This window comes from Schistocerca serialis, chromosome 2 (genome assembly GCF_023864345.2).
Source record: "Schistocerca serialis cubense isolate TAMUIC-IGC-003099 chromosome 2, iqSchSeri2.2, whole genome shotgun sequence".
NCBI lineage: Eukaryota > Metazoa > Arthropoda > Insecta > Orthoptera > Acrididae > Schistocerca > Schistocerca serialis.
In genome coordinates, this window is record NC_064639.1 from 1047445497 (window position 1) to 1047470804 (window position 25308).

The window sequence follows — 25308 nt, forward strand, 5'->3', positions numbered from 1 at the left end:
GGTTACGAAGGTTAGGTGGATGGCGGAAAGACTCTCTTGGTGGAGTGGGGAGGATTTCATGAAGGATGGATCTCATTTCAGGGAATGCTTTCTTCCCGTTACCCACCAGGCCTCAACCTCCTCTAATTTCAAGTTGCTGCCGCTCATACCTCACCTGTCATTCAACAACATCTTTGCCTCTGTACTTCCGCCTCGACTGACATCTCTGCCGAAACTCTTTGCCTTTACAAATGTCTGCTTGTGTCTGTATATGTGCGGATGGATGTGTGTGTGTGTGTGTGTGTGTGTGTGTGTGTGTGTGTGTGTGTGTGTGTGTGTGTGCGCGTGCGCGAGTGTATAACTGTCCTTTTCTCCTCCTAATGTAAGTCTCTCCGCTCCCGGGATTGGAATGACTCCTTACCCTCTCCATTAAAACCCACATCCTTTCGTCTTTCCCTCTCCTTCCCTCTTTCCTGATGAAGCAACCGTGGGTTGCGAAAGCTTAAATTTTGTGTGTGTGTGTGTGTGTGTGTGTGTGTGTGTGTGTGTGTGTGTCTATCAAAATGCCAACGCTTTCGTTTAGTAAGTTACATCATCTTTGTTTTTAGATATTTTTTTCCCATGTGGAATGCTTCCCTCTATTAAATTCAGATAATTAATTTGAACCCAACAATTACGTTTGTTATTTTCACTGTTGCATTTCGAAATCTTTTCTGTCATCTTACTTTCTCTTTCTGTTTTTGCAAGTAGTTTCACTTTGTATTCACCTTCTCCTTTTTATCGTAATCTACCATACAATTTTATCCCGCCTATATATACTCAATAATATGTAACCCAGTTCCAAATGATAACCAAAAAATTTTTTTCCGCTTTCAACACTACCGCTGCTATAAAATCCACCATTTCCAGTTCACAAACAGTTCCTTTCACCTATTAAACAAACATTTCAGCTAGATCTAACAACTTTCGCTTTATTTACATTTCTGTTTTTCCCACATCAATGATCATTTTTAGCCACTTCCCACAGGTTTTAACGTCATTTTTTCTTCGTCAGACAATTGTTAGCCTCATTTTCATAATCTGCCACCACAAAACCACTCCTTTTAATACATTTACACGCAGTTTTTTCGAAATTTTCCAAAGTTTCTCCACCATTTAATGTGTTTTGGCGGCAACACAACCACCCAACCTTTGTGCACATCGTTGTTTACCAACTCCAGTTCACCACAGAATCAACATAGCTCAACTTTAACCAACACTTTTTCGACTTTTTTCACACCAGATCTCCAGTTGCTTTCTAGTTCACCTTTATCTCTCCCCATATATTTTTATTTTCATTTTCATTTCAGCCTCATGTTACACTTTCCACCTTCTAATACCATGTCACCCTCACAACACCCCCCCACGATGACCCCATTAACTTTTATTTACATTCCCTCCGCAAATATGCCTTCGCTAGCCAGATTACGCTCCCATATTTTATTTACTTAGGCTTATCTTACATTTGGCATTACCCCCAAAGGCCTCACACTTAAAGTTCCCATCTCTGGCTGCAACCCTTCTTTCCATCAGTCCCTATACCAGTTCCAAACTGAACAATCCATTGCCCTCACCCACCTAATCCTTCACCTACACATCAACTCAGCCAATGAACACACCCGTCAACTCCTATCCTTAATAAAAGTCCTCAATCTTTCCTCTCCCACATCCACACCGGCTGTTCAGAGCATCCTCTTACAGGCCAACTGCAAATTGGAACAGCATGCCACCCTCCACCTCAAAAAACTATCCAATCTCCTGGTTTCCCACCTCCGGAAAGGCAACTCACTCCCCTTCACAACCTTTCCAGCAAACCTCGACCTCCTCTCATTGCACACAAACTCAGTCTCTCCCATCTACTCAATCTCCCACTTCCAGCTCCACTCCCCCCAAAACCTCAAAATTCTAATCAACACAATCTGGAACCACAACACCTTAATTCAGTAGTTAACCTTTCCTCCAAACCTCTCTCCCAATTCGAAACCTCTGTCCTATCCAAAGGCCTCACCTTCAGCCCTACTCCCAGATTCAACGAAACAGCCCTCGTCAAAGATTTACTGTCCTACACCCGTACACTCTGCTGGAAATATCACTTTGCCACGAAGAAAAAATAATCCCAATCCTACTCCTAATGATCAAACTCCCCAAGACACTATCCAAATTGAACCCTGCCTGGAACAGTTCCATCCTCCGTCACAGCGGGACCCACCTCCTCTTCCTCAAAATCACCCCCTCCAAACCTTCCAAGAAATTCTCACTTCCAGCCTTGCCCCTCAATCCTTCTTAAAAAACCTTAATCCTACTCCCAACATCACCACTGCTGAAGCCCAGGCTATCCGTGATCTGAAGGCTGACCAATCCATTGTCATTCTTCCGGCACACAAGGGTTCCACGACTGTGGTACTTTATCGTAGGGAGTATGTGGCTGACGGACTGCGTCAGCTTTCAGACAACACTACATACAAAGTTTGCCAAGGTAATCGCATTCCTGATGTCCAGGCGGAGCTTCAAGGAATCCTCAGAAGCTTAGGCCCCCTACAAAACCTTTCACCTGACTCCATCAACCTCCTGACCCCACCTGCTACCTACTTCCTAAATTTCACAAACCCAATCATCCCGGCCGCCCCATTGTAGCCGGTTACCAAGCCCCCACAGAACGTATCTCTGCCTACTTAGATCAACACCTCCAACCCATTACATGCAGTCTCCCATCCTTCATCCAAGACACCAACCACTTTCTTGAACGCCTGGAATCCTTACCGAATCTGTTACCCCCGGAAACCATCCTTGTAACCACTGATGCCACTTCCATATACACAAATATTCCGCACGTCCAGGGCCTCGCTGCGATGGAGCACTTCCTTTCACGCCGATCACCTGCCACCCTACCTAAAACATCTTTCCTCATTACCTCCAACTTCTTCACTTTTGAAGGCCAGACATACCAACAATTAAAGGGAATAGCCATGGGTACGAGGAAGGCCCCCTCGTATGCCAACCTATTTATGGGTCGCTTAGAGGAAGCCTTCTTGGTTACCCAGGCCTGCCAACCCAAAGTTTGGTACAGATTTACTGATGACATCTTCATGATCTGGACTCACAGTGAAGAAGAGCTCCAGAATTTCCTCTCCAACCTCAACTCCATTGGTTCCATCAGATTCACCTGGTCCTACTCCAAATGCCATGCCACTTTCTTTGACGTTGACCTCCATCTGTCCAATGGCCAGCTTTACACATCCGTCCACATCAAACCCACCAACAAGCAACAGTACCTCCATTGTGACAGCTGCCACCCATTCCACATCAATGGTCCCTTCCCTACAGCCTAGGTCTTTGTGGCAAACGAATGTGCTCCAGTCCGGAATCCCTGAACCATTACACCGACAACCTGAAAACAGCTTTCCTTTCAGTATATCCTCTCTTCCCGTTACCCACCAGGCCTCAACCTCTGCTAATTTCAAGTTCCCACCGCTCATACCTCACCTGTCATTCAACAACATCTTTGCCTCTGTACTTTACAAATGTCTGCTTGTGTGTGTGTGTGTGTGTGTGTGTGTGTGTGTGTGTGTGTTTGTCTATCAACATGAAAATGCTTTCGTTTGTAAGTTACATCATCTTTGTTTTTGGATATATTTTTCCCACGTGGAATGTTTCCCTCTATTAAACTCATATATGATGTAACGAAAGCGTTGGCATGTTGATAGACACACAAACAAACACAAATATACACACAAAATTCAAGCCTTCGCAACCAACAGTTGCTTCATCAGGAAAGAGGAAAGGAGAGGGAAAGACGAAAGGATGTGGCTTTTAAGGGAGAGGGTAAGGAGTCATTCCAATCCTGGGAGCGGAAAGACTTACCTTAGGGGGAAAAACGGACAGGTATACACTCGCGCACGCACGCACACACACGCACAAAACGTATTTACTCGAATCCAAGCCGCACTTTTTTCCGGTTTTTGTAATCCAAAAAACCGCCTGCGGCTTAGAACCGAGTGCAAAGTAAAATACAAATTTCATATTGTTCATCTTCGAATGTAGCAGAATTTCAATGTGCTACGAAAATCCGACTGGCAAGACTGTTAGGGATGTTTGTCAGTATGGCCAACTCTACGTTCTGAATTTTTTCCTACCTGTGAGAAGAGATGGTTGCTAATAGGAACCTGATGAAATGTGAATCACATGCAGTATTATCTTCACCATAAGAATAATACGAATATAAACATTTTGCCATGTGTTCTTTCATGTTTGCTGCTATCTCATTTAAATCCTGTCTGCCTAGTAAACTACGAAACTTGAGTGAGACAACAGCAAACGCGGAAGAATATATGTATCGTATCATGTTTATATTCATATTATTCTTATGCCTAATAGTGACACAGTCAGAAATGAAGCACAGCAACTGAGTAGATTTTTAAATCTAAGATGACTAATTTCTGTGCAGAATTTGATGTACTAAAGAAGCGGCCGCAAAAATTTTCAAACGGAGAAAAATTTTCGCCTAACTCTCATTCAGAACATGTTCTATCATACGCAGTCTATTATTTGGTTCTTGTTGATCATTGTCAAAGAAAGCAACAGTGTAAGTAACAACAAATAGCAGTCTCTTGCCATTGTTTCGCTAATGAGACGATTCCTCTCCTTTTTGTTTTTTTTTTAATTGTAAGCGGCGGTAGCGCGCACAAAAGCAAGCCATGCCGCGAGCGGCGACACGCTGTAAACACGCACTATCAGAATGCGACAAACAATGCATGACGCAGTACAGTAATGCATTTTCAGCTTAGAGTGACGTAAATACCTATAACAAATAAAACGGCACTTATCAGATCAAAGCAAAATAAGCAATCGATTCAAACCAGACGAAGCATGTGAAAAAGGAAGGGTACCCGAATAAATACAGACGGAGCGCCTGACGCATAGCAATGGCTACCTGGTAAAGCTTAACTGCTAAGATTACGACTCGAACCAAACTACTGTATCGTCTTCCGTTCAACCTAAATTGGGTCTCATATTACAATGGACCAACTTTGTTTTGATTTGGAGGTGTGGCCTAAAACTTTTCTCTCCCCTTGAATTTCGAGTCTCAAATTTCTGGTGCGGCTTAGATTTGGGAATTTTTTTTTTTTTCCTTTATTTCGAGTCTCATTTTTCAGGTGCGGCTTAGATTCGAGTAAATACGGTAGGTTATGACATGTTTGACTGCCTGTCATCATTGGAAATGATGCGGCGCAAACAATTAGCAAAATTCTGCATGACCCGCAGAATGGGCTCTTCGGCTCAGCAACGGTTTAGAGATTATTGCTGTACACCTTGTCTTTAATATAGCCCCACAAAAAGGAGTAGCATATGTTCAGATCTGGAGAATATGGTGGCCAGTCACGGCCCATGCCAGTGGTCACTGGGTATCCCAGAACCAGAATGTGGTCCCCAAAGTGCTCCTCCAGGACAACCACACTCCTGCTTGTCACATCTTCATGAACCATGTCTTGTCAAAATCTCTGTCACTTTGGATAATGGGGATGAGATCATCTTCCAAAACCTTCACATACCATTTGGTAGTTACCATCAAGCAATATCACACCAATAATTCCTGACTGGACAAAACACACCACCCAGTCATCCATTGAGAACGACGAGACTTCTCGATCGCGAAATGCGAATTCTCAGTCCCTCAAACGCGCCAATTTTTCTTACTGACAAACCCATCCAAATGAAAGTGGGCTCTGTCGCTAAACCACATCATAGACAAGCTTACTAATTCCCATTGTGCCCCACGGCCAACCGTGCAGTTTGGACATCCTAACACTAACTTTCAGAAGTTATGACCATTTTATTTCATGAAGTTCAATAATTGTACTCTATATATTACAAAGTCGCAGTATGACATGTTATGTTTTACACAACTCATGATTATCATTTAAATTGTAATAAAGTAAGAGAACATACGATTACTGCTACTTTTTATTGTACTAAAAGATAACTCTGTCGTATTACAACCTCAACAGCTCGGCATAAATCATTCTGTGAATGCAAAATGCAGGTGCTGAGTGCAATCCAGCCCCACATGCAAAAAGAAGACTACAGGCTATTCACAGTTTTGTTGTTACCTGGAAATGTGAAATGTGTCTTATTTACCTCGTAATGTACAGAATTTCAGAACGCAATTTGATGTGCAAGACATATGGCAGAGTTAGAATCCACTTATTTAAATTTTTTGTCAAACTTACAATATTACTTATTGCAGAAATTATACAAGATTCTTTCTAACGCTATTTCAGAATCTGCATCCACTGTAACTATTATTTCATTTTAAGGATCCAGCTCAATGTATCACTTCGGGCTGGAATGGTGTGGTTTGGCAGACTGTGTTAAACTATTGTGCAAACGCTGGCTGTGGTACTGCAGCGTTCACTGCAGGAGATGATTTCCTTAAAGTAGAATAGACAGTTACCACAGAGGTTTTAGCAAATAAAAGATTTCAGGGCAATCTTGTAATAACATTCTTACTTTCACAGGCAACTGTGAATGAGCTTACAGAGATTCTGACGAAGAAACAAGCTGATACAGGTGGTGGTAGCATTGAGAATGATAAAGACTCTCATGCTGTAGTTCGGAAAGGACCTGATATTGTTATGAGCTACTTTACTCAGGTTCAGTCAGTTGCTATCAGCTAAAGACGGTTGATATGACGACTAGAATGCAAGGGGGGGGGGGGGGGGGGGCATAAGATGCAAACAACTCTTATCAATTGAATTCTTTTAAGATTTGTCTTTCACTGCCTTTATTAGGTGCATCCTGTACCATTTTCCGTATAAATAACTTCCACAAATAAATGAGTTATTTTTTCTGATTGCTTCGTTCAATCTCAGATCCCAGTTAATGATTTTACATGCGAGTTAAAATGAAAAGTGGTCGCTTTCAGATTAGGCTGTACTTCAGCTTTCATAACATGATGTGACTAACATTAGAATTCTGGCTCCAGCTTACCCCTCCAGTGAAAACAGGCAAAGCAAAGATTTCAGGAAAAAAGCAAATTCTAGAGATTTGCTCAAAAGGAATTTTTAGCGATTTCCAACAATGAATTTTTAGCGATTTCCAACAATGATAGGAAATGAAACTTTCCCAATCATATCTCAAAGCAGAGCACCTTAATTCAGTTGTATTGAAATGAAGCACTTGCCTGTAGAAGCAATGAACAAAGATGATAGAAGTTTCTCTACAAATACATCAATATCCTGTCTACTGTAACAGCCTAACTAAATAATAGTCATGACCTTGGTTCCTGTTTCACCGCATGTGCCCACCTGGATTCTCCCTCCTGACACCAGTTTCTCAGAACTCCACAGGTGGGAAATAGCGTTACAATATGTACGTGGTTCTCACCATCCATCTGGCCTAAATTTATAAAACCTTTCAGACAGTCAGGTAACAAAATAACACTCACAACCATCCACTCTAAAAATTTATACCAATTATAAAAATGTTGAATACTAAGTGACTTTGCCTAAGCACAATGACACCACCCAAGTCCAAAGAGAACACAACACTTAGCAATGTAAATGTTCTACAAAATGCATATGTCAGGGGAAAAATAACACTCAATGTATAGGTTGCAAGTGTTTCCTGATTTCTATGAACTTCAAAGTGTATATTGATTAAAAGCAACTAATGAGAAAATTACTTCCAATCATTGGCCAAAAAACTGAAATAGTGGCTTTTCACAACAAATGTCTTAGTTTGACAATAATTACCAAAAAATTGGTAGAAATAATGAAATAATCGGGTAGTGGGGGAATAACATAAAATCTGTAGCTTCCCGCCTAAATGGGAAAGTTGGCAGGTAAGCAAACAGTGTTGAAGTGTGTTCTGACTGCACGCCTCCCACCTGAATCCAAAAAAAGAACTTCACTGCCACAGATTAAATAAAAATCTTGGGGCACCTAGTGCATTACAATAAGAGTTCACCCCTATCCAGAGGTACAAAAGGGCAGTCACAAATTTTCTGACTCCTTGGCACATTTATGACATGCGTTACTCCCAGAAAGGGCTATTAGTACCTGTGATTTATAAAGGACTACTGTCTAAGGCACATTCCTTGCAAGAACTACTGAAGAGAGAGACCAAATTTTCCTAGAAATTTTCCTTGTCCTTGAGGAGGTGCTATCATCATCTCCAGTGCTAGCATAGTAGGACAAGAACGCCGATACAGAACTTCACACTGACACTAGTGGTTATTGTATAGGGGTAGATCTAGTGCATATTTCGAAAGTTGTTGAAAAAGTAATAGCTTATGCTTCCATAATACTCTTCCCACCCGAAGTGGACAACAACCGAGAAAGATTGGCTTGCAGTTGTCTGACTCGTAAACACTTTGGAAACGAAGCCCGGGTATAGGCCATGCTGCAAATTGCTCGATGCGCAAGCCTTCTATCACTCAAAAACTAAAACTCATTTCATATGAGAACAATGTACGTGTGTCTCGGGACTGCCACTTGACTGGTGCTGCCTTCTGTTGTCAATTTCTGGAATTAGTTCGATAGAAACATTAGCAAGAATAACAGCTGATGTCATGAATGCTGAGCTACCACGATCGCACTGACGTAATTTTTTGCATGTATTCTTCAGGCCTCGCATTCTGCTGTAGTTCTGTTACAAATACATCATGTCTGTTGAATTATCAAGAAATTTTGGAAGTTCAAGAGGAAGAAATTGTTCAGTAACTCACCTAGCACTTTTTTCCTAGGGAGGACAATTATACTGCCTGTCATCATTTTAAAATCAGTAATCTATCACAGAACTAAAGTAAATATGAAAAATAAATCCTGCAGTCTGGTCCTGTTTTATTATATATTAGCCTTGATGATACATCAATTACACATGTTCCAGTGATGCTTTTAATAACGGCACAAATGGCCAATTTCCTATACCCAATACTCTTTTAAGTGTCTGGTTTCCAAAGCGTTAACAAATTGTGGTAGTATTTGACAAATCATCACAATTATAAAGGACTACCATTCACTGCGCTGGCCAACTAGCCTGAAGGGCCTGTCGGGTCGACTGGCACGATGGGCACTAAAGTTTCAGGAGTACAACATCACAGTGGTATACAACTACTGATGCCAACACAAGGATATCAACTACCTTTCAAGGAATCCTTTGGGAAAAGACAGCAACATGGGTGAAATCTGAGTAATCACTGCAGTAGATGTCACTTCTGCTGAAAACTATATGAACATTGAAGAAGAAGGAACCACCTTATAAACATTTCAATTAAGACATAGAATATTGTATAAGAGCTTCCAAAATTTCTTGATCATTCAACAAAGGTGGTATTTGTAGCACAATTCCAATGGCGTGGAAATGATTGCCAATTATGCAGCTCATTTGTGCCCAGCTATCCTAATGTATTTCCATGACACTCCAACATCTGGTCAGTCACTTGGGATTTGTGTAGACTAGGCACAATCAGACGTAGATATCACTGGCCAGGTCTCTTCCGATCTGTTACACAATATGATACCCACTGCAAGAAACACTACTGATGGAAACAAATGTCACATTTCCCTCCAGAATATTTGGTACAAACTCTGCCAGCAGCAGCACCATTCCACAGAATTAGAATCTCCCTTTTCGGGAAGTTCCCGAAGTCGACAAACAGGAACTGGTGGATAATAGTCTGCACTGTCTACCTCCACCTGCTATGCTGCCACCAAGGCTGTGCCAACTGCCGAATATGTGGAAATTGCAACGTTCATTATGGAAGACATCATTTTGAACCATGGAAAGGAGCACCTCATGTGATGATCCATGATTGTGGAGAGGTTTTCCAACTGAGACTCGGTACAAGAGATAATTTCACATATGTTAACTAGAGGATGACAACTGTCTACGGAAAGACAAATGGCCTCCCAGAATGCTTCAATAAGATGTAGGTAGACAGGCTCTTGATGTACTTCGATATCCAACAGAAAGAATGGTATACAATGCTGCCCGTGACATTTGCGTAAAACACAGTGAAGGATGACACTAGTTCTTTTTGCTCTATGGTCACGAGGCAAAAATGACAATGGCAACACTGTTCCTGGTCCAACCAGATGATACTATAGATGACTATATACGAAACACTGGGCACTCAGGAGAAACACTGAGAGCTCTAAAATGCCAAACACAGCTGGCAAAATCTTGGTATGTATTTGTACACTTGTGTGGAAAGTGAGACTATTAGTAAAGTTACTGTAATACTTTAGGCTTGCTGCTCATCAACTGAGACACACACACAAAGCATACAATTACGACCAATCATCAAAAAGACAAAAGCGCAGAGATGATATACAAGCCCCCTGTGCAAACCATAGCTACAGTACTCAGTTGTAGATTTGTGATGTGTGTTTCTTGTTCAAGGAAATTGGAGGTGTGCTCAATGATTGCCAAGCTTTGACACGAAGGTTTTGATGCACATTACAGTGAAGAGGATGTGACATTACGACCACAATGTGAGGATTGGCCAGCACTCCATATAAAGGAAAACTGACAATATCTAGATCCATGGTGCTGAATAAGATTTTTGGAACAGCAAGGAGAGGGAGCAATCCTGTGAGCTGTGGTGCATACAATGTGACACAGCAGTTAGCCTCACAGGCTGTAATGCTGCTAGTTGCCAGTTCAGATCTGACCACCAACAATTATTTAGTATTTATCATTTCTGTAACTTTCTCAAAATTTCTTTCATTTGTATATTTCGGAACAGTTGATATTTGTATAACTGACAGCACTCCCCCTTCTGGCTGAGCAACGATGTTTCAATAAACACGCTTTCAGTGCTGAGTGTTGTACCCCATTATCGACCCTGCTTTCAGATTTGGGCTTTTCTATGGTTGCAGTCTGACAATACTGTGAAACTATTACCAAAAAATCTAACAATTTTATATTGCAAGACAAATACCAAGTAGAGATCAATGAGTTAAGGATTAAATCTTACCTGTAAAATAAGGTCCTGCAACTGTTGTGTTTTAACTTTTATTCTTTCAATTCTTTTCTGTTTGTCCTTTTCTAAAGTAAGGCATTCTTGAAGCGAATTTGTAGGTAAACCCAGCCATCGTATTTCTTTTTTTTCTTTGGAGATGATGTTCATAGCCATAAGGACATTCAAAGCATCATAAACTCTTCTCCTGATGTTCTTCTGGTCATATTGCTAAAACAAAATGTCTGAGGTCAACCAATCAAGTGAAACAAAAACAAAGATGTTTTGCAAAAAGACAATGTAAGTCCCACGCGCAGCCTTACTGTCACCAGCTGAATAGCAAACCCAGGGATAGTTACTCGACATTGATGGTAGTCAAATAATTCAAATTCTAAATATAAAGTAGGACTTTCTAAAACAACAGCTTCAGTTTAGGGGCAGGGGCAGGCAAATGAAAACTAGAAAAATGCGAAAAGTAACCAAACTGCTTATTATTTCAAAAGTAGTCACCATAACTTAACACATTTATCCCACTGTGAGACAAAACAGTCAATGCATCCACAGAAAAATATCTGCGGTTGCCCACAGAACCACGATTGTTCATTGGTGTGCACCTCTTTGTCTGAAGCAAATGGACCACAAACGTATTTCTTCACGGCTCCAAACATATGGAAAACACGTGGCAACAGAGAGAGACTGTACGGAGGATGTGAGGGCTTCCTTAAGTTGCAAAGGAAATGCACCATATACGAGAACGAAACAGTGCTCATACAAGCATCTGCCAACAGCAAAATGTGTCAAAGGCTTTAGGAAGCTTTCATAACAACAAATTGCCTCCGATGAGCGTTACGTCACAACTGTTTACATTAAATTCGTGGGAGCGGTTGCGAGCTTATGCGCATGTGCAGATGAGTCGCATATGAGTAGCACCTTCTCCCACTTCTGGCTACAAAAGTGTGGCAGTTCGCTGTATAAGCAATAGCAGCAAGCAGCCAGATGCTACCCGGAAAAATTTTACTGGTGCACCTAAGCTGCCAGATTCACGTATGCACAATAGGCACGGAACTAGGGGGTGGGGGCAAACCAGGATTTCTGCCCCGGGCAGTAATTTCGGGAGGGGGTGGGGGGCAAATTCATATTATTGAGGAGAAAGACCTTGTTTCACAAAGCGCCAAGCATCCAGCGCACGTTGGTCTATCGATTACTCTTATGATTTTGAACGCATCCCTGTTGGTTTTTGAACATTTTTTATCAAATTCTATGCTGCTATCTGAATGAATCTTAAGTTGATTTTTGAATGCGTGCATAGTGTGCTTGATGTGTCTGCCAGGGGAATCCCCGTCGCATCTAGAAATAAACTTTCCTCCAGACAAAAGGGGACGGGTTTATACAAGCTGAGCGAATAAAGCCGAAAAGGTGAATGACAATCGCAGTTTATGTGGTTGACTGGGTTCACAAATGATCAGCGTTGTTATAATTACTAGTGAATTCCATAGATTCAGACTACCAGAGTGGAAATAAGGGACTAACAGGAATAACAGGAAACAAAGATTACGTATTGTCTTCTCCGTGTATCCAGGAAAATGAAATTTTGAAAGAACATTTTTGGCCAGACCGCCTCACTACTAAGGGCCAGTTGAACAATCCCTGGCTAACAGCCACTAAAGTTCTATTCTGGGAGTAGCACGGAAAACGTGTTCTACATACACGTAATAAGGCCTAACCATAGAATAAATTTTGACACTGGCAGGAATAGTTATAGAATTAGTGATGACAAGATTGTTTGTTAGAATGAGGAAGGAGAAGAAACGGGGACTCTCACAAATTACGGAAGAATATGATTTCAAATTTAATTTCCTACTACTTCTTATCGATCTCATGCTTCAGAAGCTAGAAAGCATGAGTGAAATGTGAAACTATTTCCTAACATAAAACTTTTTGCTTGTAGTAGGTCTAATAGGCATTTGATATTGGTAATTCATGAATTATATTCTGTCGTACTATAAAAATGATCATTTGTGCCAAAACAGTCTCGTTTATTTGGTGTGTGTAACAATCGCTGCAATATTAGGCAGGCCTATTTCGTTTTATCTAGAAGACAGTGACAAAATACACGTAATCAGATCGAGAAACCACACCAGTCTTGGGTACTATTTGTATTAACAGCTTTTCTTTTATTAGACGACGACATTTCCTTTTTTCATATAGCAAAATGTTGAACTTCGATGAGGTAATAGAGTCTTTCCCAGAAAGGAAAGTACGCCATATAAAGCTGTGGCAAGATTAAAGAGAAAAAATAGCTAGGACTTGAGGACTGAAGAAACGTGTACTGTCTTGCTTGTCTCTTGTCTTTACTCATTTTATGTACCATATATTTAATTTTATGCTACACAGAACAGCACGTTATTAGCTAATAGGCAGTAAAGACTGCAAATTTACTGAAGAGTTCTTGTTCTGCCGGTTACAAGTAATCCCATCCAGTATAAATGGCAAATTTTTTTTTTAAGAGGGGCAGGATGTCAAACCGACCAACTGGGAGCAGGAGAGGCGCCACAGGACATTTTAATTTCCGCTGGCGTGAATATAGTTTGATAGCAACCATTACAAAATATTACACGTTTGAATTCCACAGAGCGAAATGCAGAGACGTGCGATGGAAGAATGCTGTGTGGAGAGGCGTGGCACTGCACTTCGGCACACTTAAGACGAAATAACACGTCTTAAGTTCCCTCGATCATATATGTTTTATGTATCAGACCCTTTAGAAAGATGTGCGCTACAAAATGAAGATATTTTTGAAAAGTCGATTTTTAAAATTTTTGGCCTCCTACCTCAAACTCTCGAGGGAGGGGAAGGGCCACTATCCAATAATGTCCCGGTTCGGAAATATCGTAGATCTGGACCTGATGCACAGAGCAGTCTTGAGTTGCAGTGGGGAGCTGGTAGTCTTCATGTGACCCGTGTTCAAGTGATTTTGTTGTTTCCGTTTTGTTTATTGCTCTCATGTCAGATGAAAACAAAACAGATTTCTGTGGTTGGGAGCTAACAAGTGAATTAAAATACATTCACATAATTACGAAAGGCTAAATATATTATCAGTTTCAGATTTTATTTTGTTTCCACCTTTCTGACAGTCAAGCGTTAATCGCCTTGCAGAACAAAAAAGTTATTTTTGGCGGTTTGTTAAAGAAATTTTGACTATTATTAATCTCTTCTGCTGAGGCCAATTTATTTGAAAAGAAGTGTTTATTCACAATATTGGCTAGTTTCACCTGTTCGCTGCATTTCAAGTTCACGTTTTAATCTTCTAGACGTATGGTATTATGCCATAATAAAGAACTATATAATAATAAAGAACTATCAGTTTAGTAAGTCACAGCTGCAAAATACTAACACGAATTCTTTACAGACGAATGGAGAAACTGGTGGCAGCGGACCTCGGGGAAGATCAGTTTGGATTCCGTAGAAATGTTGGAACACGTGAGGCAATACTAACCTTATGACTTATCTTAGAAGAAAGGTTAAGAAAAGGCAAACCTACGTTTCTAGCATTTGTAGACTTAGAGAAAGCTTTTGACAATGTTAACTGGAATGATCTCTTTTGAATTCTGAAGGTGGCAGGGGTAAAATACAGCGAGAAAATGCTATTTACAATTTGTACAGAAACCAGATGGCAGTTATTAGAGTCGAGGGGCATGAAAGGGAAGCAGTGGTTGGGAAGGGAGTGAGACAGGGTTGTAGCCTCTCCCCAATGTTATTCAATCTGTATATTGAGCAAGCAGTAAAGGAAACAAAAGAAAAATTTGGAGTAGGTATTAAAATTCATGGAGAAGAAATAAAAACTTTGAGGTTCGCCGATGACATTGTAATTCCGTCAGAGACAGCAAAGGACTTGGAAGAGCAGTTGAACGGAATGGACAGTGTCTTGAAATGAGGACATAAGATGAACATCAACAAAAGCAAATTTAGTGGTACCAAGAGATTTATTTCGACTTCCAAATATCGACGCTTTGGCTAGTAAAATCGGATATTGAAGCTGTTATTGGTTTCAGGATTAGTAAATTAATAATTCACATAGTTGAGAAAGTGAATATTCACAGAGCTTAGTCTGCAGGTGGTCGCAGCTCCAACTACAGTGCTTTGAGAGCAAGTGAGTTTTGAGTAGCAGGCAGTCTGCATGTCATTTCATGTCAGAGATGAGAGTTTTCAGCTAACCACGATCAAATCACGTACTTCAAAATAAGAAAGTGTACAATGAATGCTTCCAAATGACTCCTATCGGTGTCACTTCTATCAACCCTAACAGAGAAAATTATTGACTGTGTTTTTAGGACAGATCTAGCACACACAGGATCATTACTGCCACTACTCACCGAACACTAAAAAATTTCTGCAAGTATATTTCGTCAGAAATAAAGAAACATAACTATAAACAATGCACAAAATATCAGTGGATTGAGAGGAGTAGTAGTCCAGTACATACAGAGGATCTTACACGAATACAATCAGCTGATTCACATATTCAAAATTGCACTAAACCGAATGATTTCTGATGACTATAAAGTTATAACTCGAGCCAAACAAACAAGACATGGAAAACACTAACGTCAATTTAATGCACCTAAGGTAGACAAAGTCGCCATCATAGTTGTGGACAATGAAAAAAACTGTGACCTAATGGTACAACAAAGAAGACGAGGACTACAATGCATTGCAAAGACACACTGTTCACATGATGCCCTCCAATATACATTAATATTTTTGCACAGAGAAGACAATATAATTTTAACGTAAAACAAATACAACCCGAAACGAGCCATAAAAACAAACAAAAAAGTCACTTCCAAGGAGTTCTTCCACCTTCAAGATGCAATCCCAAATGACAAAAACATTGATAACATTGGAACATTGGTGATCTCGTTATCATACACAGGAAGACCGAGACACACACACACAAATATACTCAAGATGCCAATTAGCCAGATTTTTCCGACAAAAACAAATGATGTTTACTGAAGTCATCACAAAATACCACATCTTTGGAACTTATATAACAATGAAAACAATTTCTGACAAAATAATTTAATTGGATAGATAAAAGATCTACTCACCAAGTGACAGCTGCACACACAATGAAAAGGGGGTTGTAATTAGGAAAGCCTTTGGGGCCAGTGGCTCCTTCATGCAGAAGGGCTTAAAGGAAAGGAAGAGGGACGAAGGAAAATGACTGGAGAGGTCTACGAAAAGGGGTAGATTTCAGGAAGGTCACCCAGAACCGTGGGTCAGGAGTGACTTACTACATGGGATGAGATCTGACTGTTGGGACCTGCATTAGAAAAGATTTGAGAATCTGAGAGCTTAAAGGTGGAAGATCAAAAGCAGATTTCCCGAGCCATTACATCCAATCCTGGTCCTGCTGATCCCTCCAAAAAACAACTTTGAAGCACATCACTGGTCACTCAGTATTGTCCTGGTTTGGAATGTATTAAATGGCTACTTCAACAGGGCCATGACTTCCTAAAATCACGCCCTGAAATGGGATGCATTCTATCTGAAATCTTGCCCACCACACCTAGAATAGCTTTTCGTCACTCTCCCAATCTCCCCACTATTTTTGTCTGACCCTTTGCTCCTTCTGTACCCATCTTCCTACCCTATGGCTCCTACCCCCGTTACTATCCCTGCTGCAAGACTTGCCCTATGTATGCCCTATAACTGTCAAAACATATACTATCAAAGGGAGAGCCACCTGTGAAACAACACGTCATATACTGACTGTTATGTAGACACTGTTCGGCCTTTAACATGAGCATGACTACCACCAAATTGTGAATTAGATGAATGGGCATAGACAGAGGGTGTGTACTGGCAACAAAAAATATCACATTGCGGAACATGCTCTACAGCTTGACAATCGTGACCTCAATGCCTGTTTCACCATGTGCTCCATCTGGATTTTTTCCCTAGACACCAGTTTCTCGTAACTCCGCAGGTGGGAACTAGTGCTACAACATGTCCTTGGTTCTTGCCACTCATCTGGCCTTGATTTACATTATTGTTTTCCTCTCAGCATTTCTTCACAGTAACTTCTTCTTTCTGAAGTCCGTTTTAGTTTTCTACATCTTTCATTTTCTCGCCTGTCTATTTTCCCTTGCCCACCTCCATTACATGCAATGCACTTAGCTTTTCACTCTTATTACCTCGTGTACGATATAAGCAGTAATCTCTGTCTTGCATATTATCCTGTATTCCAACTTCAAGCTCTCAGATTTTCAAATCTCATCCGATGCAGTCCCCAACTATCAGTCTTCCCTTCTCATCCAGTGCGGTTTGTCTCCCACGACCCGTGGTTCAGGGCGACTTTCCTGAAATCTACCGCTTTTCCTAGACTTTTCATATCCTTTTCCTTCACTCCTCTTCCCCTTCAACCCTTCTGTCTGAAAAGGAGCCACTGACTCCGATAACCCTCTAAGTGTGTGTTCTGCCACTGCTTGGTGAGTAATTTTTTACCTATCCAATTACATCTTTGGAACTGTTACATGCTGGATGTACACAAATAAATGATAAAAACAAGGACTGCCTCAACCACACAATCTCATATGACTACATGACACAATTCATCCCACAGATATTAATAAAATCATCCACGCTGAATTTCCCAATTCGGAACTGCACGATGTCATGGTGAAAAATGTGATTCACAGACTTTGTGGGCCATAGCACAATTTGCCATGATGGAAAATGTACAAAAACATACCCAAAAACATTCTTGGATGACATACAAAGCAGAGTTGATGGCTATCCCCAATATAAAAGAAAATCACCCGATAATGGCGGCTTCATAGCAAAAATATGAACATGAGGCAGTGATGAACTGCAAATAGATAATCACTGGGTAGTTCCACGTAAAACACAACTTTCCACAATGTTACGAGGACACACAGATGTAGAATACTGCAATACAGCGAAATTCATCAAATATGTGTGAGTATGCGAACAAAGGCAGTGACATGGAAGTATTTAAAATAGCCAAGAACAGCAAAAAGCAAAACAGAAATGAAGAGACCCTTATGTACCAAATGGTAAGATAAATCAACAATAGCAAAGCAGTGTGGCGGATTATCGGTTTTCCCATACATGGATGCGAACTAACTGTGCAACTTTTAGCAGTACGTTTGGGGAATGGGCAGAGGGTTTTGAAAAATTGTAAGCGAACCATGTCAGAACATAACATTAACAGCTTTTTACCAATTGTGCCAAATGGAGCCATTCACCAAAATATTACTATATGTCAATGTCCCTACATGTCAATACATGGAACACAACAAGAAAAAAATCTTTCAATGACAAAAACAAGGAATTCCAGTAGAAGGTCATCCAGCAATCATGAAAACTGGTGCACTATGCCCAATGTTTCTAGTTACATCATCTTTGTTTTTAGCTATATCTCTGGATGTTGATACACAAAATACGGGGACCAACAAGTTTCGCAGATCTCACGGCTGTTGACAGTTATCTATGCCAGACCTACACAAAAGCATGCCAATGCTTAGGACTACAGGAAAATAATAACCACTGGGTGTTAACACTACAAGAAGTATCACTCACAGTCTCAGCTGAACAAATGAGAAACTTATTCGCCATAATTCTAACAACATCTAACCCATTGAATCCGAAACAGCTATGGTACTCCTTCGAAGAGAGTATGAGTGATGACAAACTCCAGATAATAAAATGAAAAATGTTAACACACAAGTATTGTAAACAGTTTGAATATTTTTTCAATTTTAACCTCATATACCTCAAAGTCCATCCTTTTATTCCAACTACCACACAATCTCATATCAACTCCCTGAATGAAGTCGGGTACCCAAGCTAGTATGTGATTATAATTTGTGAATGATGAATTTGGAAGAAAAACTCTATTACAATTTAGTAAATGTGATAAGAACATGTATTCATTAGGAGCTGTTGCAGCTATAACATGTAAGTTTATAGACTTGAACATATACTACTTCCTGAGGCACGAAAAGATATTTAGAAGTCAAGAATAATAGAACACAGATTCTACGAAGTTATTGCATTCAATATTAAGCTCTATAAAGACTTAATTTACATATTCAGTATGTTATCTATACATTTCTGTGTGAAATTGGCTCCTGATTATCCATAAATTTATATAAAAATTCGCTCATGCACTGATCCGATTACTTCAATGCAAGTACTTATTGAGTTTTGGTTATAATTTTGTCTCATTTGTAATAAAACTACTCTCAACTACACACATCAAAAAAGTTTTGCACAAACTCGGTTCTGGAATCTGTACAGAAAATTGGAATAGAGATCAACATAAACATCATTTCAGCCCTTTTTTTCCTCATGAAAACCACACTTTGCATGTTGTACCACCATACAGCAAGACCTTCAGAGGTGGTGGTCCAGATTGCTGTACACGCCGATACCTATAATACCCAGTAGCACGTTCTCTTGCACTGACGTATGTCTGTATTCGTTGTGGCATACTATCCACAAGTTCATCAAGGCACTGTTGGTCCAGATTGTCCCACTCCTCAACGCAATTCAGTGTGGATTCCTCAGAGTGGTTGGTGGGTCACTTCATCCATAAACAGCCCTTTTCAATCTATCCCAGGCATGTCGATAGGGTTCATGTCTGGAAAACATGCTTGCCACTCTAGTCGAGCAATGTTGTTATCCTGAAGGAAGTCATTCACAGGATCTGCACAATGGGGGCAAGAACTGTCATCCACGAAGACGAAAATGTCTCGCCAATAAGCTGCTGATATGGTTGCAATATTAGTTGGCGGATGGCATTCATGTATCTTACAGCTGTTTCAATGCCTTCAGTGACGATCAGTGGCGTCCGTCAGCCCCACATAATGCCACTGTCGGGGAACTTCCACCTTGCTGCACCCGCTGGACTGAGAGCCTAAGGTGTTGAGCCCAACCCGGTTGCCTCAAAACACGTCTCCGACGATTGTCTGGTTGAAGGCATATGCGACACTTATCGGTGAAGAGAACGTGATGCCAATCCTGAGCGGTCCATTCAGCATGGTGTTGTGGTTGCAAAGATGGACCTCGCCATGGACATCAGGAATGAAGTTGCGCATTGTGCAGCCTACTGCGCACAGTTTGAGTTGTAACATGACTTCCTGTGGCTGCATGAAAATAATTACAAATAATGGTGGCATTGCTGTCAGGGTCCTCCAAGCCATAATCTGTAGTAGCTGTCTTCCACTGCAGAAGCAGCCCTCGACCGGCCTTAGCAAGTCATGTCATTGACAGTTCCTGTCTCTCTGTATCTCCTCCATGTCCGAACAACATCGCTTTGGTTCACTCCGAGACGCCTGGATACTTCCCTTGTTGAGAGCCCTTCTTGGCACAAAATAACAATGAGGGATGCGATCGAATCATGGTATTGGCCATCTAGGTGTGGTTTTTTTTTTTTTTGGTAGGGTTTAAGGGCGCTCAACTGCTGAGGTCATTAGCGCCCACTAGGTGTGGTTGAACTACAAACAACACAAGCCACGTACCTCTCTCCTGGTGGAATGACTGGAACTGATTGGCTGTCGGACCAGCTCAGTCTAACAGGCACTGCTCATGGATGGCTGTTTACATCTTTGGATGGGTTTAGTGACCTCTCTGAACAGTCAAAGGGACTGTGTCTGTGATACAATATCCACAGTCAACGTCTGTCTTCAGGAGTTCTGAGAACCGGAATGTTGCAAAACTTTTTTTGATATGTATATAAAGAGAGATTTATTGTGGCAAGTTCATTTTAGAGACATTTATTATTGTAATTTTTATTGAGGGGGCAGTCTAATATATCAGAGGCAATCAAAAACTTTCTGTTGAAAGACCTTACAGTCCAAAATCTGTACACCAATCTGGTAAAACCACCTTCAGCATTGAGGCAATCACCCCATCAACGCACAAGGTTGAAGATACCTGTCTGGTAATACATCATGTCCAGCTGTGTGAAAAGCCTATAACTCCATGCTGGGGACAAGCATTACCATGGAACAACAGACCCACTTGTTGCAGTTTTGCTGGACGTTTTACCGTAACTGCATGCTTATACACCTGCACTGGAGCTGCACTGCGTTGCATATACGCTGCTGCAACACCCTGAAAACGTTAACTGTTTGATTGCCCCTTATAAGTGTTAATAATGGTTCTGCATGTATGATAGTTGTGTCTTATTGGATAACTGTCAGATTTGTGACTGATACTAACTATTAAGTAGTAAGTGGTTCCTTGCCTACGTAATATTGTGGAATCCAAACACAAGTGTAACGTGATTTCTTCAGCTACACAAAGAAATGGAAAAAAAGCATTCAATAGTATACATAATAAATCACATATGACAGTGCCAGTTTTTAAACCACAGTGAGGAACTCTTGTACAGATTAAAATGAATGTGCCACAAGGAAGCCTGTGAACTTAGATTAGAAAATCTACATCTACATCTTGGGTTCATCACTGGCATTAGTCAGTCCTGCTGACAACCTATTAAAAACAATACCGCGATTCCTACCCCAAATGAGTCCACACTATTAACTACAAATTGCATGGTGATCTGTATGTACAGAGATTATAAAGATAGAATTTAAGGATACTTTAACAATGGGCTGCACAAAATTTGCTAAATAATGCTGCAGATAGTTCTGACTGCCCTTTTCTGGGCTAAGAGTATTGTTGAGAAATGCAGAGTTTCTTCAAAATATAACACCATAGCATATAATAGAGTGAAGCTATACAAAGTAAAAAAGCTTGAGCATTTCAAGGTGACATACAGTGGGGATTATTGTCATAGCAAAAATGGCAGAATTTAGTTTATGCACAAGATCGTGAATGTGGTACTTTCAAAGAGTGCTCATTTATCTTCAGTCATAGCTTATTGAAGTGGTCAACTTCATTGATTATTTGCTCTGTGTTTTGTGTGTTTCTCTGTTAACAAAATTACATTAATATGTAGCCAAAGTGTTCAAATGTGTGTGAATTCCTAAGGGAACAAACTGCTGAGGTCATCGGTCCCTAAATTTACACACTACTTAAACTAACTTATGCTAAGAACAACACGCACACCTACACCCAAACAAGGACTCAAACCTCCGGCAGGAGGGGCCGTGCAATCCGCAACAAGGCACGTCAAATCGCGCGGCCGCTCCACACAGCTATAGCCAAACATCCACAGTTATAACTGTGCTAGCCAACACAGTCTTAAGTGACAGGCTATTGGGTATTCTTTTTTCAAACTATGTTTGCCAAATTAATAAGGTTACAAGTGATTATCATTCCAACATATAAACAAAAGCAACACAACATAACAACTTCCATAGCTGTATGCATATTGTAACATTAAAAACCTCTAAAATTGTCTATTACTGTATTTTCTAAGGCTGCAAACAAGTCTTGTAAATAAACTGCAGAACAAAACTTATTTTTTCAAATTCAACATGAAATTACCTGATCTGTTGGTGAAATTACTAAATTTGGATTTGTAAATTCAGCAACCAACTCATCAGCAACCTCGTTGTAGGACGTTGTGCCCTTCTTGCGCACTTTTTCACATACCTTCATTGAAAAATGTCTAAGTCCCTTTCCAACTTTTTCACTTTTTCTTCGTTTGCTGAAACCAAACATTGTACACTGTAATCAACTGCCTTACAAATACATTAACTGCAATCTAGCTTGTGAGGTAGTATTAATGATAATTTCTTACCTTCAGTATCATAAATGAAAGCATGTCACTGTAGGCATGTTATGGTAACTGCTTAACAGTCGTCTCTTAGAAAATGTTCATTGTGAATTTAATACATGAAATTGTGTTCATACATAATAACAAAACTGAGCAGTGAACTTTTCTGCTTCTTTGTATTTCTTTCTTAAAAAAAAGAAACAAAGCAAATGAAGTGCTTTAATCATAATTTTAGAATTTAATCTACTTTGCAACTGAAAGTTTTCTTCACTTCCCGAAATATTTCATCCATTACTATAATTTTGTAATGAGAAAGAAAATCATCTTTGTTTTGAAGGAAAGATGATCACTAGCTCCTAATAACAAAGGTCACTGAAAATTTAATTCATGCTCCAATTCCTAAATGAAATTCTTTAGGGTAATAATGCTTGCTAGATTGTTTATCTGAACATGAAGCAAGGGCAGCACATACCATTCAATAACAACTATTTATTTATTGTATTTTTTTACACGAACAAAGAAGTATCTACAATCAAATGAAAAGTCCATATTTGACAATTAGTTCAGAGTACCACGTCAGTTAGTGTAGGGTGCACTGACGACCAGTGCACTCCGTAACTATGTGTTCTATTGTTCGCAGTCAGCAGATGAATGGAAACCCCATTTCAAGGTGTAATCACACCTCCCTTGACCCACCCTAGTGTGGTTCAGCCTCCACCAGCTTTGGCATGATACTTGGAATCCTTGTATGTTCTTTGTTGGATCTTGAACCTGGTGAGCTTTGTAAGACAGTGAATTTGTTCCAGTGTTGTCACCACCCGGCAGTCATGTCGACAGAACTGATACTTTTTGAATCAATCCAGGGTGGTTTGCACAATTTCACAGGGTGGTTTGCATGACTTCAGATGAGTTGTTGATCGATCGTTTAGAGCATTATACAAGAGAGAATGCTTATGAGAAGTGATCTTCAGGAAGTTTGTCTTAGCTACTTCTCTCTTTAAATCTTGCGGAGAAATATAAACTACAACAGGTAACCACCGAATGAAAGTAGATCTACCAGTAACAGTAACAACTTCATGGCTTCAGTAAGTTGAACTGTTTACCCATTCAGAAGAGCAATATTCGCCAGCACAATACACAAGAGCATGCAGCAGAGTGTAGAGTATTCACATTCACATCCCAATTGCTGCTGGTAGTCTTGCGAAGTAAATTCGTTCTCGAGCCAGGTTTCTTAAATAATCTGATGCACTGTTGTCTGAATTTCATGGCCTGATCCAGAGAGATTGCTAGATATATTGTAGTTATGAAAAAGTTAGATTCTGTCAAAATTCATATGTAGCAACACAGCAAGAAGTAAGCATTCATGATACTGTTAGTCTACACTGCATCAAAAATCAGAAATTAAATTCTCGAAAATGCCCCTGAAAATAAAATGGACAGTTATGGCAAAGAAAGCTTTCATCAGATATGATTAAAGATGTTTAAAGCCTTTCATTTGTAAACTGGATTTCAAAGCTAACATTTGAAAAAAAATTTTAACTAATTTTAAGACAAAGTTCCTAAAATTAGTAAATATAAATAATGATTTAATACAGTCTACTTAACTTTGAAAAAGAAAAAAATGCATAAACAAAACTTATGCACTCAATCTGTTTGTTTACTCATTAGAAGATTAGTATCTTAATGAAATTTACAAACAAAAAGTGCATCAACTCAGCTGAACTAATCAAAGCAAGGAATTTGTCCTAACACTATTTAAAACACTCAATGTAACATCCATGTAAAACAGATTAAAAAATACGTAACCTCTAAATTAGAACTTAACTCATTCAGAAAATAATGTTAATATAGTGCCACTTCCACTTAGATATATAATTAAAAAGCACAATACCCAAAGGGTAATGTAGCACAAGGGAATATATATAATACTGGGATAACAACCCCCACCCCTTCAACTTTGGAAAAATATATTAACTCCAACAGATGACAAAAAGATTTTGGAAGAACTGTGAGTTCTGTTTAAGTAACATTATAAAAAATCGTAGCTGCAATGGAGAGAGTTTCTTTTCCAAATACTGCTTGACAGAAGGGGAATGGTTAGTGTATGCTGTGAATTTTCGCCCACTTTCAACCATTGATTCACTTTCTATACATTAAGTTCTCACTCTGGAACATGAAATGCAATAAAGTCAATTGCCTGCTCAACTTAACTGGCCTATTTTTAACAACAAAAAGGATCATCTGCTGAATCACTGCTTCCAAACATGGTCAGCAGTTTGGGGGACACCTGCATCAGTGGCATTATTACTACCTCCTTCTAGGCATCATAATTTAAATTAACCTGCATTATCACAAAGAATCTAATTTGCTTTGCTTAGAGCTCCTCTCGCTGTCTTTGCCTCACATTCCCCTGTTCTGTAGTGGGCATTGTGGTCTATGAAGTAACCACTGAGGTCTGAACTAGGTTCCTTTTATTGCCAAAGATAATAGTAGAATGAATCGAAAGGTCAATAGTCAAAGATGAGGCAGTTGCTAGCAGCATCCATTATTTACAACACAATAGGAGAGTATCTGTGGAGAAATATTTAATTTTTTCTACATCACATTGTTC

At 40.0% G+C, this 25308-nt stretch overlaps 1 protein-coding gene across 1 annotated transcript in view; it reads right to left on the reverse strand.

The window, feature by feature from the left end:
- Positions 1 to 25308, reverse strand: part of LOC126458484 (transcription factor Dp-1) — a 198406-nt gene that overhangs the window by 75981 nt on the left and 97117 nt on the right. The window contains exons 6-7 of the mRNA XM_050095576.1: positions 22466 to 22628; positions 10997 to 11209 (exon numbers count right to left, since the gene is read on the reverse strand). Coding sequence (XP_049951533.1) covers positions 10997 to 11209; positions 22466 to 22628 — 376 coding nt within the window. The remainder of the gene's footprint in view (positions 1 to 10996; positions 11210 to 22465; positions 22629 to 25308) is intronic.